The sequence below is a fragment of the Vombatus ursinus genome, unplaced genomic scaffold (assembly GCF_900497805.2).
Source record: "Vombatus ursinus unplaced genomic scaffold, bare-nosed wombat genome assembly UNPS02014798.1, whole genome shotgun sequence".
Classification (NCBI taxonomy): Eukaryota; Metazoa; Chordata; class Mammalia; order Diprotodontia; family Vombatidae; genus Vombatus; species Vombatus ursinus.
The window spans coordinates 34,296,748-34,316,489 of NW_020954576.1; the positions used below are offsets into that span (position 1 = coordinate 34,296,748).

The 19,742-nt window shown below is 36.5% G+C and overlaps 1 protein-coding gene across 1 annotated transcript in view; it reads right to left on the reverse strand.

Moving 5' to 3' along the window:
• Window positions 1–19,742, reverse strand: part of SPATA17 (spermatogenesis associated 17) — a 259,479-nt gene that overhangs the window by 175,818 nt on the left and 63,919 nt on the right. The window contains exons 4-5 of the mRNA XM_027871578.1: window positions 15,664–15,714; window positions 7,368–7,471 (exon numbers count right to left, since the gene is read on the reverse strand). Of these exons, the coding sequence (XP_027727379.1) occupies window positions 7,368–7,471; window positions 15,664–15,714 (155 nt within the window). The remainder of the gene's footprint in view (window positions 1–7,367; window positions 7,472–15,663; window positions 15,715–19,742) is intronic.

Sequence of the window (19,742 nt, forward strand, 5' to 3'; positions counted from 1 at the left end):
ATTGGGGAACCCTTAACCTCAGCGCTAGCTGATTAATATTGAGCAAATGACCATAGCCTACCCTGCAAAGATGAAGACTTGGAAATGTGCTGTATGTTTGCCATAAGTTAGGTTGGGTCTCTGACTGAGAGGACATTACCCTGAACCAAGAAGAATTATGAAAAAGAAAAAAAATGAAAATTCTGCTCACCTCATCCCTGGAAAATGGCAAGTCTCTGAACCAAGACTCTGAGGGATCAGTTTCTAAGAGCACAGCAGTACTCCAGTCAAGGATTGCAGCTATACATCCTTCCCTGGGGGAGATGCCATACTCAGTGTAGGGCAAGCCCCGTTGAGCTAACCATCCAGAAGAAATATCCACTAATGTATTTAATGAGGACTTTCCAAAGAGAGGAAAGATATTGAGGACAAGCATATAAACTTTATACATATGCTTCACTGCAATAGTCTGTGCTTACTCTCCCTACGGGCAAGGTTGTATTTGTGGGATCATATGCCCTAAGTTATATGGGAAGGCAGTTTGTAATTACTGTTCTTGATATGCCATTAGAATGAAAACCTTTGTTAGAAGCTAATTGAATCTACTGGCTAACTGTTCATGGGAAACATACCAGTGTAGGCTCCAGAGATACAGTTTTAGAAGTAGCCACCCTCAGAGAACACTTGAACTTTCCAGTGCGAGTAAATTTGAGGGAGTAGCCAGGGAGAGTGTTTATATGAGATAGATATAAAATAGACACAACGTGGTTTTTTAGGAAGAGCACTGGAAGCTAGGGGAATCAGGAAAGACCTAATGTAGAAAGTGATGCTTGACCCTGGTCTCAAAGGAGACGAGGAATTCTAAGAGACAAAGATGAGGAGAGAATATATTCCAGGCATGGGGAAAAACTAATGCAAAAGTACAGTTGGAGTACAATGTATGAAGAAAGTGTGAAGTGTAGAGGGGAGCAATGTGTCATATGAGTGGACATACAGTTTAGGGGTAGCCTGAGAAGGGTTTTAAAGGCCAAACAGGAACGTTTATATTTGTTCCTCAGTTTTCTGAGCTGGGGATTGATATGGTCAGACCAGAACTTTAGGAAAATCACACTAGTAGCTATGTGGAGGAGGCACTGAAGTGAAAAAAGGTTTGAAACCAGTAAGGATGCTTTTGTAATAGTCCAAGTATGAGATGATGAGGACCTGAACCAGGGTGGTGACTAAATGGGAAGGAGACTGAGGCAAGAGGCAAGATTTGGTAACTTATTAGATATGTGTGATGAGACTGAGGAATTGGTGATAACATCAAATTTGCGCACCAGGTTTGTGGAAAGATGACAGTACTTTCAACAGAAACAGAGAAGTCAGTCAGCATTTATTAAGTGCTTACTATGTGCCAAACCCTTGGGGTATAAATAAATACAAAATGCAGTGTCTTTCTCTGAGGAACATACATTCTATTGGGTGAGGTATGTCAAAAGCTAGATGCACATCGTATCTACACAAAGTAAAGTAATGTGAAAGGGAAGGCAGCAGCAGCAAGGGCTGAGGGCACGGAGTAAAGCTTCTTGACATAGACAGGGTTTGAGCTGAAAATTAAAGGAAGCCAGGGAAACTCAGAGGCAAAGGTGAGGGGGCAGGGCTTCCAGGCATGGGGGGCAGTTAAGGAAAAATGGGATGGTGGGAGATGAAGTGTCATGCTCAGGGAACTGCAAGGTTGCTTGTGTAGCTGAATCATAGAGCACATGGAAAGGAGATGGGAGAGGTAGGAAGTGTCTAGGTTACAGAGTTTTAAATGCAAATAGTGGACTTTGTATTTGATCCCAGAGGTAATAGGGAGCCACTTCAGCTCATTGAGGGGTGACATCAATGCTTTAGAAAAATCACCATGGGGGCAGCTAGGTGGTGCAGTGGATAGAGCACTGGCCTTGAAGTCAGGAGGAACTGAGTTCAAATCCGGCCTTAGGACAAACACTTGACATTTACTAACTGTGTGACCCTGAGCAAGTCACTTAACCTCAATTGCCTAAAAAAGAAAGAAAAAAAAAAAACATCATGGCAGCAAAATCATCAAAAACCATGGCAGCAAAGTGGAGTATGAATTGGAGGGTAGAAAAAATTGGGGCAAAGGACACTAGTTAGAAAACTATTGCAGTAGTCCAGGCAAGAGGTTGCCGAGAGCCTGAACAATGGCGGTGGCTCTGCGAATGGGGAGATGATGACATATATGAGAAATGTTATAAAGAGAAAAATAACGATATCTGGAAGTGTATTGGCTATGTAGTGAGTGAGAGTAAGGAGATGAGGATATCACTGAGGTCACAGGCCTAGGTGACTAGGAGGATGATGGTGCCCTCAGTAGTAACAGGAGAAGTTTGGAAGTGGGAAAGGTTTGAGAGAAAAGATAATGAGTTCTGTTTGGGACATATTGATTTTTAGATACTTTAGTGACTTCTAGTTTTAATAGGCAGTTGGTGGACCTAAAACTCAAGAGAGAGATGAGGACTGAATATAGATCTAGAATTCTTCTGCATAGCAATATTAATTTAATCCATGGGAGCTTATATGGTCACCAAGAGAGAGAATGTACGCAGGGAAGAGAAGAAAGCCTAGGATAGAGACATGGGTTATACTCTAACCTCAGTTAGGAGCACCATTAGAATACAAACAGGCCATAAAATAACAATCTTGAACGAATAAGAAGAAAAAAACTGAAAATATAACACCCTAACATGGTGCCTTGAAGCCAGTGTTTGATACTGAACAAGATAAAACTGATGAAGATAATGAAAACAGACATGAAAAGTTATCTATATGTTCATGTAATTTGAACTCATGAATTAGAAGGGGGAAATACAGTTTCTTAGCTAAGTGAATAATTCTAATCACCTAATTTGTATAATTAAACTGAATTTTCAGTAAATACAAATTAAAAGTACTAGCATATCAAGTTGATAGCAACCAAGATGTTCTCTTTTTGGCAGCTACAAAATAGTTGGCAAAATACAAAGGAGCCTCTTCACTGTAAGACTGTCCTAGGTATAGGTGTTCTTTGGTCCATAGGTAAGTGTACTATAATGAGGTCCCTTTGAGAGTTCAGTAATTAAACCACAAAGTCACAGAGACATAGAATCTTAGAAATGAAGGGACCTCAAAGACCATCTATAGTAATCCTGAGCTGAAGAGTCAGTCATTCAGTTTTTGCCTGAAGACAGAGTGAGGAGAAATTCAATACCTCCAAAGCCAGACAATTCCACCTTTTAATAGTTCTAATTGTTAGGGGAAAATTTTCTTATATCAAATTCAGATTTGTCATTCAGCAACTTTCATCCATTACTCCTTATTCTGTTTTCTTGGGCTATATAGAACAAATCTAATCCCTTTTCTCAAATGTGTAACGGCAATTACAATATCCTCCCCTAAACCTGTTCTTTTGCAAGCTAACCAACTAGTTCCTTTAAATGATACTTGTATGGAAGGATCTCAGGCTCTTCACCTTCCTAAGGGTGCATACAAGAGGGCTTCCAAGTTATCAGTGTCCTTATGAAAATGTGATACTCAGAGCTGAACACAACTTTCCAGTTGAGCTCCAACCAGGACAGAATACAGTGGAACTCTCAGCTCCCTTATTGTAGCCTAAAAATGCAGTCCTGTTTTTTTGGCAGTCATGTTACCTTGGTAATTTGTATTAATCTTGTAGGCCACTGAAATCTCCAAATCCTAATAATATTAAAACTAGTGATCTAAGTGAGACTCACTTTAAAAAAAAATTACAACAAAGTAAAATGTGTTCAGTATCAGCTATCTGTGGGGAATAAAATTGGCTCTCCTAGGGATTTTGTAAGATAGACATGATGATTGTGTTGATACCTAAACAAAGTATTCTGAACTTTCCTTATATTGAACTACAAGTCATTTATAGACAAGTTTGAATCCATATCTCTAATGAGATAATATTTGTAAAGTGCTTAATACAGTGCTTGACACATAGAGGGTATCTAGCATTAATAAATGTTTGTTCCCTTCCCTTTCCCCCCATAGCCATATAAATAAACACCAGCTAGAGGTTAAATGAGTTAGTTGTCTTAAAAATTCACTGGACCAAAAAAGAAGAGACTTATTGCTAGCCCCCATAACTAAAATGAGGCCTTTTCATACCTTAGTTACTAAATTCTACATATGTGGTACAAGATGAACCTGTCATGGACTGAATTCCACTTATACTCAACAGTGTTTTAATAAGATTCATATGTATATATATATATATATATATACACATATATGTGTGTGTGCGTGTATTATGTTTATATGTACATGTAAGATTGTATGTGTATAAGATGTGTATTTCCACATGGATTGTCTAAATGTGCTTCACAAATGACATGGAGAGATATCTTGGGAATCTGGCCCACCCCTCTCCAAAGAAGACTTGAAGATAGCAGGAGAAGATCTCCCAGTCTATCCATAAGAGGGGTATCACACTAGAATTATATCTATCTCCTCTAAATATTGCTAGTTTAGGGGTACAAGTCTGGTTCTGAAAAAAGCCAGTTACGTGGTTGCTAGCCTTTAGCTTACACTTACCTTCTCAATTCCTTCCTACTAAATGCTAGTTACAGAAATGACTATAACAAATAAGGAGTAAACTCATTTATCCATGGAAAGAGAAATCAGAGAAAGTATACAAATTAGAATATATCAGGAGGTAAATAATAAGCATGAGTAAAAGTAATCTTTAGATGTGGCCAAGAAAAAATCTCTGCTAGAGGGGCCCGAAAGGGGGGCCCCAAAAATTTCACCCCAGGAGAAACTATCCAAAGTTAATAGGGAGACAAATAGGAAATAGCGATATGTTAAGAAGCTAGCTTCCCTAACATGTCTGTAGCTTCCAAAGTCTTTTCTTCCCCAAGAGTATCTCAAACCACCCTGTCTCTCTCCCATAATGCTCTAACCTAACTTCATCCTTCCTGTAGGCACAATGTAGCATTGTGTCAGCATACTCTGCACCAATCAGGAGTTAGCTTTCCCTCCACAAATGCATCAGCACACAAAGTAGCCCAGGCTTTTGTAAAATTCCAGCTACACAATCTATATATGTTTATGCATGTAGTATGAACGTATGCATGCATGTATGTATGCATGTTCATATATGTGTGTAATTCAGCATGATCTAGAAGTTAGAGGGTCAGGATTGGAGTCAGGCAGGCCTACATTTAATTCCTGCCTCTAACAGTCAGTAGCTGTGTGACTATAGACAACTCATTTAACTCCTCAATGTCCCAGACAGACTCTCTATGATTGTAAGTTAAAGAGGAGTTGCCAACATGCATGAATGAAGGTAGTTCTCCATATCTGGGAAATCACAGATCCAGGTAAAATATGCGTACCTTATATTGTCAGGGAGCTGTCAGGAAGGGAAAGAAGACTCTCAAACACCAGGAGAGGCAAGAGTCACACAGCATGGGGAAGACTGGGATGGCAGATCTAGGTGAGAAGGAGGAAGGGCTGATCCCACATAAGGGCACTGCTACCCTCAGAAGATCAAATAGAATCACAAGCAATGGAGTCTTTTCTGGTCACTGATCTGTTCAAGGCATAATATGTATAGGAAGAACATGCTATTTGTCTCAATGTCCTTCTCTTACTTGGAACAGCTAGGTGGTACAGTAGCTAGAGTGCTGGGCCTATTTTCAGGAGGACCTAAGTTCAAATCCAGTCGCAGACACTTACTAGCTTTGTGACCTTGGACAAGTCACTTAGGCCTAGTTGCCTCAGGTTCCTCATCTATAAAATGTGTTGGAGAAGGAAATGAAAAACCACTCCAGTATCTTTGCTGAGAAAACCCCAAATGGGGTTATGAAAAGTTGGACATGACTGAATAACAACACTTCTTTACCATGCTACTAGGACTTGGTGAATTTATTCATTCTCCACTTCCACTCCTTCCTTGGCCATGAAGCCCAATAGTTGACGAATGTTTCCTTTCTTCTCCCCTCCCCCATCTCAACTTTTAGTTTGAGCCCTTAAAAAAAAGTCATTTTTGCTATCACACACTTCTGCTGATGGTTCATAAGCTCAATTATCTTTTTAAAAAGCAGTTTGTTCCCTTTATCTGTAGGTATGCCATTACTTGAGATCAGAGCGTGCATAAGGGTTTCATTTTCCAGATGATTCACACTAGGATTCTGCTGTTCTGTTACGGCACATTTAAAGTCCTCTTTGAGGGTTATCGAGTCAGTTTAGTTTTACGAGTGATCATATAACTCTCCCAAGTAGAAATTTAAAATTTGAATTCAGGACCTATTTAGATTTTCCATGGAAGGATGACCCAATTGAAGCCATGGTACTGCTGAGGGCTGGTCCAAGAAAGCAGGCTCCCCTCCTCCTCCTCTTTTTATCTGCAGGAGGTAGGAGGTTAGGAGTAACTAGACTCCTTATGCTTCCAAGAACATCTAGTGTTACATGTGTACAGGGGAAGGAAATAAGCATTTGTATAGCACTCACTATATGCATAAGTGTGTATATAAATGTATAGGAAGCCCTGAGTTAAAGCCTTATGACTATCCCATACAGGCTACATGACCTTGGGTAAGTCACATAAATTGTCGCTGCCCTAGGCAACTCTCTAAGACTATAGATTGTAGAACAGTTGCTCGTCTAAATTGGTAGAGGAATTTTCCTCAATCATAGGTCCAAGTTTATAAACACACACACACACACACACACGCACACCCCCCCTATAAAATGAAGCATACATCCCCCCCAACAAACACACACGTATTCAATGCAACAGTACAAAAACTAGAATGATTTTTAATTATTAATTTAAAAAACACATCTCATGCCTATCAACCAAATTCTTTTTAAAACAATACATTTTATAAGCTAGCATCAGATTATATGTTAATGATGTTATTTTATCTTGAGGTTGATGACATAATCCAACCAAACTTACTTAAAACATTCTTAAAATTTCATTGAGCAATTATTCAAGAGCAAAATAGATCACATTTAGTATTTTTGAAATTTCTATATAGGTAATAGGTAGGAAACAAGCCAGACAAAGTGAAATTTTTGTTGTTAAGTTGTTTCAGTCATATCCAACTCTTAATGACCTCATCTGGGGTTTTCTTGGCAAACATACTAGAGTGGTTTGCCATTTCCTTCTCCAGCTCATTTTGCAGATGAGGAACTGAGGCAAACAGGGTTAAATGACTTGCCCAGAGTCACAGAGCCAGTAAATGTCTGAGGCCAAATTTGAACTCAGGTCTTCCTGACTCCAGACTCTATACTCTATCCACCGTACCACCTAGTTGCCCCTAAATTGAAATTACTATTATCATTTGTTTTTAGATAAAGTTTCACTACTTTACTTTTGTTTTCATCACCTGATTGCTTGATTGGTGTCAGAAATAGCTCTCAGATATTCCTTCAAGTAATAGTAATTAAAGCAGTACTTCTGGATTTTGTATGATCGCCAGCACTTCTGAATCTGTTTACATAAAAACATATATTTTATTACATTTAATATTGTAGGAAAAATAATAGTGCTCAAATATTTCTTATGTTGAATCAAAATAATATCCAATATAATCATGACTTTTCAATTATAAAGTAGTACATTAGTTTGACCAAAGTTTTAAGTTGTAGATTTATTAAAAAACATTAGGTGGACAAAAAGCAATTATTGAATACTATCATGCATTCAAAATATTTTTCTAATAACAGTTTCATAGTATTCTAAATTCCTAAATTAATCATTAAAAGTAAGGAGGAGGAAGAGGAAAACTAACATTTATATAACACTACATGCTGGGCACTTGGCTAAACACTTTGCAATTATTATATCATTTGATCTTCACAATAATCCAGAGATGTAAGTACTATTATTATCCCCATTTTGAAATGAAGAAACTGAGGCTAACAGGGGTTAAGAGACTTGCCCAATCTCACTGATAGTAAGTATCTGAGGTCAGATTTCAATTCAGGTTTTCCTGACTCCAGGCCAGGCTCTCCACCCACTGCAGTACCTAGCTGCCCCAATAACAAAACTAATGCAGCAAAGATTAGAAGGTGAAATTAGTTTATAGGAGGACGTTGGAGGAGGGGCAGAAATCTTTGTAGCAAGTTTTTTAAAAAGCCTTGTTTCCAGGATACATAGGGAACTGATTAAGATTTATAAGAATGAGTCATTCCTCAATTGATAAGTGGTTGAAGGATATGAATGGTTTTCAAACAAAGAAATCCAAACTATCAATAGCCATATGAAACAGTTCTCCAAATAAGTAATAATTAGAGAAACATAAATTAAACCAATTAAAAGGTTCTACTTTATATTCATCATATTGGCAAAGTTTTACAAAAAAAGGAAAATGTACAGGGTCAAGCTGTGAATTGCTACAGTCATTCTGGAAAGCAACTATGCCCCCAGATACTAAACTGTGCATACCTTTTGACCCAACAATACCACTATTAGGCCTATACCCCAAAGATATCAAAGAAAGAGCCAAGCTTGTTCTTAGAGCAAACTCCTAATAACAACCTTGGGACCAATTTGATCTGTAAGCTTCTCCATACTTGGTGATTTCTCTGCCCTAAGATTAGGTAGTTTCTAGCCCGTTACCTAATTCCTTTCATTCAGAGTGTGATCTGCAAAGGCTTCCAAAAACATTCTACTTCTCTTGGAATTTCATTCCTTTTCAGTTTAGCTTGATTCTATATTAGCTTGACCCTGTCTTCTTCTCTCTCCATTTTGAGAACAAGCTTGGTTCCAAAGAAGAAATATGAGAAGACACCCCCTTCTCACTCCTTTATAGAAGTGGCAGATCCATCAGTGTGGAACATTGCATATAATGTCATACTTTTTTCAATGTATTGGTTGATTTTGCTAATTTTTTTCTCTTTGTTTTTTTTTTTTAATTTTGTTATAAGAAATGTTTCTCTCAGAGGAGGAAGTGGAGAGACACCAGAGAAAATCTAGACAAAGCAAAAACCAAATATATCAATAAAATCTATTAAAAATAAAAATAAATTTTAATAGAGAATTCTATAAAGGTGCTTCTGCAATAAACCAGGTGTAGCCCCTTAATAGACCAACATGGGAGACATATGGGAGGAACAACCTGTTGAAACTGACCCACATCAAAGTACAATCAGGCAATCATCAAGTGACAAAAGGCATAACAGGGTCTTCGTTTTGTTATGTGGGACGGGTGAAGAGACTGGGGGGGCGGGGAGGGGCATATGAACTTAAAGTCAAAATAGATAATATGGGCAGTAAAAGTGCAGAAAAAGGAGTCAAAAGTAACAGAAGAAAAACTGAAAACTTCAAAACTTGGCCTTATCTTTAACTGTGCAAGGCCCAAAAAGCTAGATGTAGAAGTATTCTAGACTTTTGTGAATTTTTATGATGATAGTTGTTTCACAATATTTATATGTTTTAAGGAAATAAAGACAACAATAAGGTAGCATCTTTTCTTGAGGAGTCATTCACGGAGGCAATCAACACTATTATTTGTTGTGTTTCAGAAGACCTGATTTACCTAACAAGATCTAACCCGATGCTGTCTTGTAATAAGGAGCTCCTTTATGATAACACGTCTATTGAACTACCTGTACTACTTCTTTTAGTAATGTGTGGCTTTTTGGACTTTTAATATATGTTCTTGTAGCATTGATATTCAAGTGTTGACACAACACTTGAATGTAAATTTTACTTTTGCAAGGCAGTGCAAATTTTAACAATGATATTTCTTTTTGATTCCAAGGTGAATGAGTTAGTACTTTCAAAAAATGACTGGTGTGCATGCCCTTCAAAGTAATTAGCAACTTTCAAAAGTGATTGGTACAAAACAATTATTATCATTGATCAGCACTGAATAGATAATTTTAAACAAAGTCATTGTGTGCTCAGCAGATTACAGCTTGTTAACGGGCAAGTTCTAAATGACCTCTTAAGCTAGTCAAATCAATGATGCATATTCCTCATTAAGTAACATCAAAATGTAAGTGCTCTTATAAATAATGTTTATTTTAAGCATTAAAACAAATGGCAAAACCTTGATACACCAAGAGCCATCTGCTTATAGAAAGAATCCCTCCCTCACTGAGTTTTGTTTTGTTGCTGAAAATTCATAGTCAATAACTCAAGTGAAAGCAAAAAAGTATCCCTCCAATATTAAAATTATTAAAGTAGAAAATTACTCTGTAGCAATAACAACTAATATTTACAACAACAGGTACAAGGTCAAAACCAATAACAAGGGATCTAAAGCTAGGTTTCTCTCTCTCTCTGTTTTTCTTTCTGTCTGTCTCTCTGTCCCTGTCTCTGTCTCTCTGTCTTTCTCTGTCTCTGTCTGTCTGTCTCTTCTCTTTCTCTCTTCTTACTTATATTGATTGCTGCATTCTCCATCTCAAATTAACTTTCTGTGACTTCTTTTCCCCTTCAAAATTCTTCTTGAATGGGGTGGTGGCAGGAGAGGAGAAAGCAAAGGAAGAAGAAAGAAAACTTCTGATTTCTAAATCTTCATGAGTAAAGTCCTTGCTGTTGTTCAGTCATGTCCAGCTCTTTGTGACTCCATAGACCATAGCATGCCAGGCCCTTCTATCCTACACTAACTCTTCATGACACTATCTAACCATCTCATCTTCTGCCATCCCCTTTCACTTTTGCTTTCATTTGTCCTCAACATCAGGGTCTTTTCCAATGAATCCCGTCATCTCATTATGTGGCCAGAGTATTTAAGCTTCAACTTCAGTATTTGACCTTCCAGTTAATAGCCTGAATTAATTTCCTTCAGTATTGACTGATTTGATCTCCTTTCTGTCCAAGGGACTCTCAAAAGTCTTCTTCAGCACCACAACTCAAAAGCATCGATTCTGTGGTGCTCAACTTTCCTTATTATCCAACTCTCACAGTCATACGTTGCTACTGGAAAAACCATAGCTTTGATTATGTGTACCTTTATCAGCACAGTGATGTCTCTGCTTTTTAGTATGTTATCTAAATTTGCCATAGCTTACCTTCCAAGAAGAAAGCATCTTTAAATTTCATGACTGTGGTAACTGTCTGTGTGATTTCTGAGCCCAAGAATATAAAATCTGCCACTGTTTCCATTTTTTCTATTTGTCTGGAAGTAGTGGGGCTCATTGCCAAGGTTTTGTTTTTTTCTTTCTTTTTATGTTAAGCTTCAAACCAGCTTTTACATTCTCCTCTTTCACTCTCAAGAGTGAAATCAAGAGTCTTCTTAATTCCTCTTCACTCTCTGTCATCAGAGAGGTATCATCTACATAACAGAGATTGTTAATATTTCTCCCAGAAACCTAATTCTGGCTTTTGATTCATTCAGCCTGGTATTTCTCATGATGTACTCTGCATATAACTATAAAAAGGTGACAATATACAGCCTTGTCATACTTCTTTTTTAATCTTAAACTAATCATTATTCCACATTCAGTTTCAACTATAGCTTCTTGGTCCTAATACAGGTTCCTCAGGAGACAAGTGATATGATCTGGTACTCCCATCTCTTTGAGAATTTGCCACATTTTGTTGTGATCCACACAGTCAAAGGCTTAAGTGTAGTCAATGAAGCTGAGGAGAAGTTTTTCTGGAACTCCCTTGCTTTTTCCATAACCCAGAGAACGCTGGCAATTTGGTCTCTAATTCCTCTGTCTCATCTAAAACCAGCCTGCCCTTCTAGTAATTCTCAGTTTATATACTGCTGAAGCCTAGCTTGAAGAATCTTAAGCATAACCTCACTGGCGTGTGAAATCAGTCAAGTGTTCAGTAATTTGAACATTCCTTGGTATTGCACTTCTTCAGGATGCGAATGTAAACATCTTTTACAATCCAGTGGCCACTGTTGAGTTTTCCAAATTTGCTGGCAAAATGAGTGCAACACTTTAACAGCATCATCTTTTAGGATTTTAAATAGCTCAGCTGGAATTCCATCACTTCCACTAGCCTTATTGTTAGCAGTGCTTCCTAAGGCCCATGACTTCATTCTGCAGGATGGCTGGTTCTAGATCAGTAACCACACCATCATGGCTAGTGGTAATATTAAGATCTTTCTTAAATAGTTCTTCTGTGTATTCTTGCCACCTCTTCTTAATCTCTGCTGCTTCTGTTAAGTCCTTAGTGATGTCTTAAAAGAATGTTAAATGCTCAATGGTATGATTTTTACTTATTCTGCTTTCTACAGAGAAATGTAAGTAAACAAAGAAGGCATTAGTTCAGTCTTTCCTAGTCAACATTTTTAAGTCACGGACTATCCATTCTTTATAAATTCTAAGAAAGCAAGTAAAGTCTGAACTTCAATTGATTCACTTGAAAATTCATGGATAATTAAAGTAAATGAACTCTAATTCATCTTTCAACTCTAAAATTCATGAAGCTATGAAAAACTATTATTATTGATTAAATATTTAATTAATGTTTGCTATAGCAAGGATACTAACTTTGGATAGTTCAAGTTAATGCTACACTAGAGTTTTTTTGTGTTGCATTTACACTTTTTTACTTCAGTGGGATCTCCTTGTGCTGTCATGGAAATGAAGGGTTTAGAGTTAGAAGAAACATTAAAGATCATATAGTCCAGTTCTCTAATTTTTCAGATGAGGAAAAAATGAGATTGCAGGAGTTTAAATGACTTGCCAAAGGCCACCCAAAAATTATGCAGTAGATCTGAGATTTCAATCCAGGTTTGCTAATTCTAAATCCAGGCTACTATCTCTTGTGCCCACCTTCTAAGAGACCATACATAATACATGGACACCATAAATTAATGCCCATTGTAAAGGATTTGGAGCATAATGTTGACATTCCAAATGACTGTAGAAGTTTATAACTGTATCTTTGCTTTACGATATTCAAGGTCATGTCTCTGATTTTATTTTTTTTGGATGTTGAATTCCTTATCACAAACTATACAATCTGTATTGTGATGATTCTTATGTTAGGGTTTATTAGAATTCATTGCTATAAAAAGTGTGATCTTTTTTTTTTTAACTTGAACATGAAAGAGTTTAATTTTTCCTATGTTTTTTCTGACATTACCTGTCTTTTCATATGCCCACAGGCTTTGCTTTTTTAATATATACCAGTCATTTATGTCAGGATCTAAGTGCAACTTACCTCTATTAGTACAGAGCAAAAATCAAATTCTTTAAGATTTCCTGAGGAGACTGAAAGGAGCATTTGGAACGGTTGTTACTACTGACTAGGTCAAATATTTTTTATGTTTGTTTCTACTTAATTTAGATCAGAAAATGGTGTGGACAGAGGGCATGGGTTTGAATACTAAGCCTGCCACTTTCTAATTGTGGCATTTTGAGTAAGTCAATTCATCTCTCTGGGCCTCAGTTTCCTAATCTGAAAATTGAGGGCATTGAACTAGATGACTTCCAAGGCCCCCTTCCAGCTCTGCATCTATTATCCAATGATTCCATGTATTAAGACATCATCAGAAATTTCAAAGGGTGAGGGACTTTCACAAGAAAAAAATTTCCAGAGAAAACCAAAACAGGAGAAGAAACATTGAGAGATGGAAAGCAATCTGATCTAAGCACCCTGAAGCTCTAGTTCTTGAGAAGCAGTGTTTTCTGGACCCAAGATTTCTCTGATACAGTTTAGACCTCAACAATAATAGCAAAGGGAGCAGGGTTTCTACATTCTTCTCATGCCTATGCCAAGAAACCCAGAATACCCTATGCTAAGTATACTAACACCCTGCCTGCCATGACCAACACTAAAGGTATTGGATTAGGTAGTTTTGAGAAATAGGTGGCAAAATTATTTGCAGCTTAATTTTAATTCCTTCTTACTCAGATTCTATTTTAATTTTTTTTTGCATTACTTATCATTTTCTTATTTGGTAGACATGGGGAAGAATCAAGGGAAAATAGATGAATAGATAAAATAAGCATTTACTAAACACCTACTAGGTGCCAGGCATTGTGCTAAGCACTTTTTACAAATATTCTCTCATTTGTCCCTCACATCTAGCAAAATATGTGTTATTATTATTCCCATTATATAGTTGAGGAAACTTAGGCAAACAGAGGTTAAATAACTTGTCCAGGATCACATAGTCCTTTGGTTCTCTCCTATTTAGTATCTTTGTCAGACTCACATGAAAACATAGGTGGCACATTTATTAAATTTGTGGAAGATACAAATCTAGGAATGGTGGATAACACACTGAATGACTTTAACAGGATCCAAAAAGATCTCACCTGACTGGAACAATAAATAGGCTAAATCTAACAAGATAGAACACCATAGGGATAAATGTAAATGAAGTTTTATACCCTAGCTTCAAAAAACCAATTGTACAAACCAACTTATAGAGGGTAAATCAGAATTTTTTTAAGAGACCTGGCTAGATAGTTCATGACAAATTTTGTATAGAGCACCAGCCCTGGAGTCAGGAGGACCTGATTTCAAATCTGGCCTCAGATACATAACACTCACTAGCTGTGTGACTGTGGGCAAGTCACTTTACCCAAGTGCCTCACCAAAAAAACAAACAAACAAACAAAAAAAAACAACTGTAGTATCAAGTCAGTGGACCAAAAGTTTCATCTAATAGTGAAAGAAAACCTAATTTTCAGACCAAGAATACTTGTGATCTTTGTATTTAGCTGTGTGGATACACTACAGCAGAGGACAACTCTTCAATGCTTTCAAGTTGGTCTTTATGAATTGCTGTAGTCAAACTTCAACACCATGCAGTCAAACTTGTAATGATACTACTTGAATTTAGGCTATTACTCAGACAAAATACATGAAGTCCCTCTGTAGAACCCATACCCAGTTTTTCTAGCTTGGTAGGATCCAGCAGAGCTTGCAATCTACTGGCATGGCCTTCAAAAAAATCAAGTCACCTCTGTGCCATACTGAATCATAAGAATAGATTTTTAGTGGTTGTTCCAGGAAAAAGTAGGCCCACTACAAATCGGTCCTGGTTTAATAACTTCTGGATTATTGCATTCATTTCTGTGCTCCACATTTTATGAGGTACATTGAACAATTGTAGCATGACCAGTAGAGGCTGACCAGGATAACGAGAGGACTTAAAATTCTGCCATATACAGAATCGTTGAAGTAACTGGGAATATTTAGCCCAGAGAATAAAAGACATGGATAAAGTGAACTATTTTCAAATATGTGAAGAGTTATCATGTGGGAAAGGGGGTGACCTAAGGTACAGGCCAGTAGGTTAGATCCAGTGTAAGAAGAAACAAACAAGCAATCAAAGCTGTCTGAAAAAGGTTACTTCATGGAATTATGTGGTTTTTGCCACTAGAAATAATCAAGCTGAATCATAGTTGTCAGGAATGTTTTGAAGAGGACTTATATATTTGGTAGAATTTAGAACCTATATGACCTTCCATTTCTTCTATTAAAAGAAGTTTTATTTCTCATATTTAGGTATTTCTTTTACTATGTCTTAGAAACACAACATATTAAAACATGCATTTATATGATTTATATCTTGCCATAAATTTTAACAATGCTCAGATTATTTAGTATAACTTTAACTTTTTAACTATATGATATTTCCTCTCCTTACCATCAGCATATCAATCAAGTTTATATTATTCTAGTTCGCTCATTTTATTAAAAGCAAATTCAGAGCACAATTGACTTTTCATTTGTTTAACAAGTGAAGAAATATTTACCCTGACAGCCATTTCATTGTAGAAATTCATCTTCATAGTCAAATATGCTGTCTGTGAATCAAGAAAAAAAGATGGCATACATTTCAGTTACACAAAGACAGTGCTCTTATTTTTACATATAAAAGATAAGAATCTTTATACATAATACATAATAAGAGTTCTAGGTTTGGAAAGAATAAAATCAAACTTTGTATTGAAGAGATAGGCTTCCTAATACATAATGCAGACTTAACCAGAAAAATCTATGGTAGTCAAACTAGGAGCTAATGGAGATATATGATCATAAAATGCTCTCCGCTGAGTTTGATAATCAATGGTGCTCTACTGAGAATAGAATAACAAAGCAGAAATATTCACAAGTGCTGGTGACATGTAGTATTGTATGATTTATTCACTGGGGTTCTTTTAGCCAAAACTCACAGAAACATAAAAGGAATTCATATTTCAAGACGTCTGGTTTAATGAAAAATTCAAAGAAATGCTGTCTTCAGTCGAAATCGTTCAAGGATACGGATGCAGTGATGGAGCAAAATTGTGCCTTCCAACCATCTGTACAAAATGTTATGTACTTAGCTGCCTCCTGAGTAATCCTTGGGAATTTTGTTTCATTTAATATTCATTTTAACACCATAAAATCATAAATACAGTGATATCATGTTATAGTGAATCCCCTGATATAGAACACTTCCGAAAGTCCTAGTTTCTTTCTAGTAAAGTCAGATCTTTCTACTAGTGTAAAAAAAAATCATTCGCATTGTGAATATTCATTTGGTAACATAAGTTTTTCTAATGGCCATATATCTTTAAACTAAGTCTCAACATCTGTTCCACCTTCTAATTACAGGTATTAAATTAACATAATTCACAACTGTATCATAAAAAGTAAGACATAAGTAGTTAAAGTCTTGTGTATGTCCTTTTCAATGCTATATACAACTTTATACATTTTTATTCATTCAATTTCTGCTCACTCAACAAATTAAATGTCGAGTATGTGTCTTAGGTGTCAGGAAACTATCAGAGGGGGAATGCTTTTACTCTTATACTGGGGTACTCCCCCATGGCAAACAAGAATTCACTACAAAAGAGTTTCACTATAATTAGTGTTATTTGAATTGCCTGGTCTGATCGAAAGCAAATTGTCTGTGGAGAGCAGCAGGACTGGATTATTTATCAATAGTCTGGGTAATTAAGAAACAGTTGGCTGCAATATGTTATTTACAAATGAACACAATGACGCTACTTCATTTTAAATTCTCTTTCTTCATTACATCAAGCAAAGCATAATTCTTGTAGCTTAATTAAGGTGAATTTAAAATACTCCCTTTAATATTGTATTACTTCAGATAATATTACAGCAAATGTGAAAAAATCCACAAAATATTTTAAAAAGAAGCTTGTTGGAAATCTGTGATTATATGTACTTTTTTTAAGTTGTGTAATTCAAGAGAAAAAAAAAACTTAATAGCACTAGCTTTTGTTTCTTGTCCTTCTTACCAGAGCTAAGTGATAAATTCCAATAAGTGTGTGTGTGTGTGTGTGTGTGTGTGTGTGTGTGTGTGTTCAGAGGGGGTAGTGCTTAATATTTTGGTGTTTTAGTTGTAAATATCCAAACACTGAAAGCTCTTAAATTCTGAAAGTTATAAAATGTTCTTGTATTCTATACTACTAAGACTAAAAGGAGATATGACCTTGGAACTTTGGAACTCTGATTTTTCCTGCGTTTATAGGATGAAAAGGAAATTTTATCTCAGTATATCCTTTTAATATCACTCGGTACTATCACAGAATAAAAGAAATATATTCATATAGTTCTTCAGCACAGATGCCTTGGGATGAAAACTGCTTTAGGGGAAAATAAGCATTAACTTTATTGGATAAAATATGTGAATTGTTCTGATAAACAGGGAATCATTCATTCACCATTCCAGAGACAACTCTGATTAAAGGGGGAAAAAATAGAAGACACTTCCCCTCTGAAGTTTAACAAAACTATCAAAGTCTAAGCATCCTAATTCTAGGGAGTAAAAAACAGGAAAGACAAGTAACAGCTACATTTCCCTTCTACCCTCTGGTAAAAGTCTAATAATAACTTACATTTATGTAACACTTGAAGCAGTCTCCTCACAACAATCCTATGAGACAGTTTGTGTAACTATTATTAGCCCCATTATGTACATGAGGAAACTGAGGCTCAGAGAGTCTAAGATGAAACAAGGATTTGAAGCAAGTCCCTGATTCCAGTTACACCATGAACAACTTATCTTAGAACTTACAGTTAAAATATAATTCTTTTGTTCAATATCTCATACTCTTTCTTTGAGACTTTGTCTTTCTGACTTAGTCTTCTACTTTTCCTAACTGGAAGTGCAGAAAACATTAATGAGGCATGATCCCACTGATGATGGGAAGCTTTGGAAGCTTTGACAAGCTCCAACTGGGGATGGTTCATCCCTTCCATAGTAAACATGCCTACTCTCCACCCCCATCCTGGAAGCCCATCACATTGAACTCAGTATGGACACCCAATCAGGTTTAGCCCTACTGCAGCTCAGAACTCTTGAGGTCAAGCAATCTATCAGCTCAGCTGCCCCAATACCAGGGGCTGCAAATGTATGCCACGACATCTAGCAATATCTCATAATTTTTCAAATTCTTCCTCCAAATTGGTGTACTAAATGTTTTCTCCATTCCATAGTATCAATTAAATAAAATGTATACCAGCTGTTAATGCATAACCAATTTCTCTAAACAATAAAGATGTTTATATTTCCAAGTAAGAGAAAACATAGACTAGTGAATAGACAGGTAGTTGCAGAGTAAGGAAAACTAAAGTCCAAGTCTAGCCTCCTACACATGGTGACCATGTGATAACGGGACAAGTTACTTAACCTCTCAGTATTCTAGGCAACTTTCTAAGACTAGAGGTTGCAGAAAGGTTCCAGACTGCCTTGGTAGAGTGCGTTTTCTCTCCTCAGAACTTCTATATGAATGAAATAACAGGTCTAGTCCTAATCCCACATAAACAAAATACTTGGCTCTTTTCTTTCCAGATATTCATAAAATCACATGTTCCAGAGAAGAATGAGTTTCACAGGTCATAACAAAACATCCCTAGTTGAAAATTCCCTCTATATTACCACCAATTAGTCATCCTGACATCACCCAAATACTTTTGGAGTGATGGAAGAACATGCCAACTATTTCTTGAGGCAGCTTATTTTACTTTTGAATAGCTCTAATGGTTAAGAAGTTTACCATACATCAATGTTAATTATTCCTTCATGTAACTTTCAACTATTGCTCCTGATTCCTCCCTCTGGGGTCAAACAGAACAGTCTAATCTTTCCTATACAAGACACTTCTAAAATTTGAAGATAGCTGTCAGGTCTTCCTCTCCCTCAAGAATTCTTTTATTCATGGTGAACACGTCCTTCAACTTAGGTTCATGTGCAATTTTTGACTGTTTCCTCATCATCTTAATTCCCTTCTTCTGAATAAACTGCAATGGCTTCTATTAAAATATGGCACTTAGAACAAAACACAATACTCAAGAGAAGAATACAGTACAACAATCTCTACATGGACATCCCAGAAAAGTACAACCCAGCTTTCATTTAAGGAGCTCCAGTGATAGAGACCTAATTACTTCCTAAATCAATCCGTTCTACTTTTGGACAGTTCTGTTAGGAACGCTTTTCCATATAGAGATTCTATCCATTTTTCTGCAACTTCTACTCTTTGCTCTTAGTTCCACCAAGAAGAAAAGTCTGATTCCTCAATGTGAAAATCCTTCCATTACCTGAAGACAGCTGTCTTCCTCACCTTCCTCCCCAAGGATCATACATGTGTTACATCATTTTATCCTCACAACAACCCTGTGATGTAGGAGCTATTATCATCCTCATTTTACATATTGGGAAACTAAATGGATCTTTATGTTACAATGCATTTCTTATAAGCAGCAACTTATTATTGGATTTTGCTTTCTAATTTAATCTGAACCTTCTTCCATTTTATTCACAGGTTAAGTTAATATTCAAGGTGTAATTGCAATTTAGTCTCCATAAAATCCTGCT